The sequence below is a fragment of the Fukomys damarensis genome, unplaced genomic scaffold, assembly GCF_012274545.1.
Source record: "Fukomys damarensis isolate Sample0158 unplaced genomic scaffold, DMR_v1.0_HiC HiC_scaffold_34, whole genome shotgun sequence".
NCBI lineage: Eukaryota > Metazoa > Chordata > Mammalia > Rodentia > Bathyergidae > Fukomys > Fukomys damarensis.
The window spans coordinates 1,189,119-1,191,816 of record NW_022900946.1 but is presented as its reverse complement, the minus strand read 5'-3'; the positions used below and the strand labels follow the sequence as shown (position 1 = coordinate 1,191,816).

General features: G+C 61.5%; 1 protein-coding gene across 1 annotated transcript in view; it reads left to right on the top strand.

Moving 5' to 3' along the window:
* The first annotated feature begins 11 nt into the window (after window positions 1-11).
* Sez6l2 (seizure related 6 homolog like 2) overlaps window positions 12-2,698 on the top strand; it is a 20,685-nt gene continuing 17,998 nt past the window's right edge. Inside the window, exons 1-3 of the mRNA XM_019206521.2 lie at window positions 12-1,003; window positions 1,788-1,919; window positions 2,554-2,697. Of these exons, the coding sequence (XP_019062066.1) occupies window positions 925-1,003; window positions 1,788-1,919; window positions 2,554-2,697 (355 nt within the window). The 5' untranslated portion in view covers window positions 12-924. The remainder of the gene's footprint in view (window positions 1,004-1,787; window positions 1,920-2,553; window position 2,698) is intronic.

Below are 2,698 nucleotides of genomic sequence, written 5' to 3'. Positions count from 1 at the left end.
GGACCTGGAGCTGTCCGCGCTCGCGGTGCTGAAAAGGGGGCGCCGAGAACTGCGGAGCCGACGCCGCGGCCGGGGGCGCGCTGTGTGGGAACGGGGCGTCTTCCCAGCCCTGGCGTGCCGCCTCTTACGCACCTCACAGATGTGGAGGCTCGCCATTCTCCTGGCCAGAGGGAGCCCGTTCCGCTCTTAAGCGTCTACAAAAGGCAAAGTCTCTCGGGGATCCGGCCTTGGACTGAGGGTGCACTGGGGACCGAGCGGCGCAACCCCTAGGGAGACCAGAGTCGGATCCGGACGTGCGGGAATGCTAACGACGGCGGGGACCTCCCCAGGGGCCGGAGGGAGGAGGGCGGCTACAGCTCTCCCTCTGTCCTCCATCTGCACTTCCTCCCCCGCCCTCCTCCGCAAATAAACCCCAGCCCCTCCCTCCGCCCGGGCCCAGGATCTGACGTGGGCTCGACACCTTTTTCAGCTTCTCCCTCCCGCAGTTCTAGTGCCCGAGCTTGGGCTCTTCGGGCTCTGCAACCCTTTCCCTCCCCGACAATCCCCGCTAGAGCCAGTAGGTGCCCTCCCAGTCCTCACCCCACCCTGGCCCCCGGAAGCTGCCTTCCTGTTCCCCGCTCCCCTGGCTTGGGATTCGGCGAGCCTGGTGGACCGGGCGCCCGAACAGAGGGTAACCTTCGGCCCTCTGGGCCCCACCCCCTGCAGCTAGGACCGCGCCCCCTACCACGGACCCCAGAACGAGGACGGGCACTGAGCCAGGGCTGGACTCCAGGCAATCCTGCCGCCATCCCAAGGGGCAGAGAAATTGTCTTTTACGGACCCCCAGCGGGGAAGCAAAATCAAAGGGAAAAATAAAAGGACAAGGAGGAAAAGTGGCAACTAGATTAGGAGAGGCACAGAGGACAGAGATTGGGGCGAGTCGCCATGGGGACTCCCAAGGCCCAGCGCCCGCCGCCTCCCCAGCTGCTGTTCCTAATTCTGCTGAGCTGTCCCTGGATTCAGGGTAAGGACGTGAGGGGGTGGGGTGGGCCCAGAGAGGCCCCAGCGGGGTCCTCTACCTTCTTTCTCCAAATGGCCTGGCTCTTCTGAGCTGGGGGGGGAGGGGCACAGCTGACCGCGAAGGGGAACGCAAGGTCTCTCCCTGTGTACCTGGAGCCCCTTAAACACTAATGTGGAGAAGGAGGGAAAGGAACGAACTGGGCGTTTGGCAGCACCTTAGGGGTTAAACCCAGGAAGAAGGACTGGGGAAGTTGGGGTGTCTGCGGAGGTGGCAGAGCATGCAGAGTAGCCGGGCGGGAGATGGAGGTGTTGGAGAGATGCGGACACTGCACACAAATGCTCTTGGACATATGGACAAAGACAGATGAACAGAGCTAGCCTCCGGAGCAGATTTTAGCTTCTCACTGCTCTCCGACCCTCAGCCAGATTCTGGCGAAGGAGACAGACTAGGGAGGGTGCAGCTACACTGCAGACAGAAACCAGGGGGAGAAAGCTGGGCGCTGCAGAAGCAGGGCTGGGAGGCGCTGCCAGACCCTTTGCAGAGCCCCAGGTTGTGAGAGCCCCACTGAGGATAAAGGAGGGCAGCTCCCAGAGCCCCGCTGGCACTGTCCAAGGTTCCTGAGAGCTGAGGTACTCACTGGAAGACCAGCACAGCCGGGTGGGTGGGGGCTGCCCTCCAGTCTTGGCTTGCAGCCCAGCTCAGGACCCTGGCCGATTCGAAGGGAAGAGCTCTGCGGGAGGGGATGCGGGGAGCCTTGGCTCACGGCTCACTGAACCTCGCCTCCTAGGGCTGCCCCTGAAGGAGGAGGAGGTGCTGCCGGAGCCTGGGAGTGAGAGCCCCACGGGGGCCTCTGACGCCCTGGCCGAGTTGCTCCATGGGGCCCTGCTGAAGAAGGGCCCCGAGATGGGCTACCTGCCGGGTAAGCGGGAGTGGTATGGAGGTGGTGAGGGAGGAGAGGGGAGCCAGGCCCGGAGAAAGCAGCAGAGAGAAACTGCAGAGGGAGCGAGCGAGACTCGAGACTCCCCACCCCCACCCAAGGCCAGTGAAATTCAGAGGGAGGCAACTAGAGAGTCAAAATCGGGTATGGGCAGAAACAGAAGTACAGAGGATGATTAAGGAACAGACAACAAAAATAGAGATAGACGAGAATTCGGAAAACTAGAGGAGAGAAATGGTGGGGGACAGAGAGAGTAAAATACAGAAACTGGCCGTTTCTAGTAGATCTAGGATCATAAAAACAGAGAGCAGGAGGAACAGTAAACAGAGAGATAAAGAGCTCCAGAGAAAGCAAGACGGAGGGAGAGAGAAAAAGGTAACAGGCACATCAAGTCTAGCGGAAGGTAGAGGGGCTCCAGGGCGCTGCTCGGGGGAGTGTCGGGGAAGAGGGTCAGGCAGCAGAAGTTTGGGAGTTGGTGGGAAGTTTGAGTGGCTAACGGAAAGTGGGGGCTTTTGCCTAGCAGGAGGGTTCAGTGAAGGAATCCTCCGTTTCCCTCCACCCTGCTCCCCACCCCTGCCAGCCAACTCCTTTCTCTAACTTCCCTTGCACACTCCAGGAGCTGAGCCAGACCCCACACTAGCCACCCCTCCAGCCGGCCAGACTCTCACAGCACCCTCCCTGCCGCGAGCCACTGAGCCAGGAACAGGGCCTCTGACCACAGCTGTAACCCCTCAAGGGGTTAGGGGGACAGGGCCCACGGC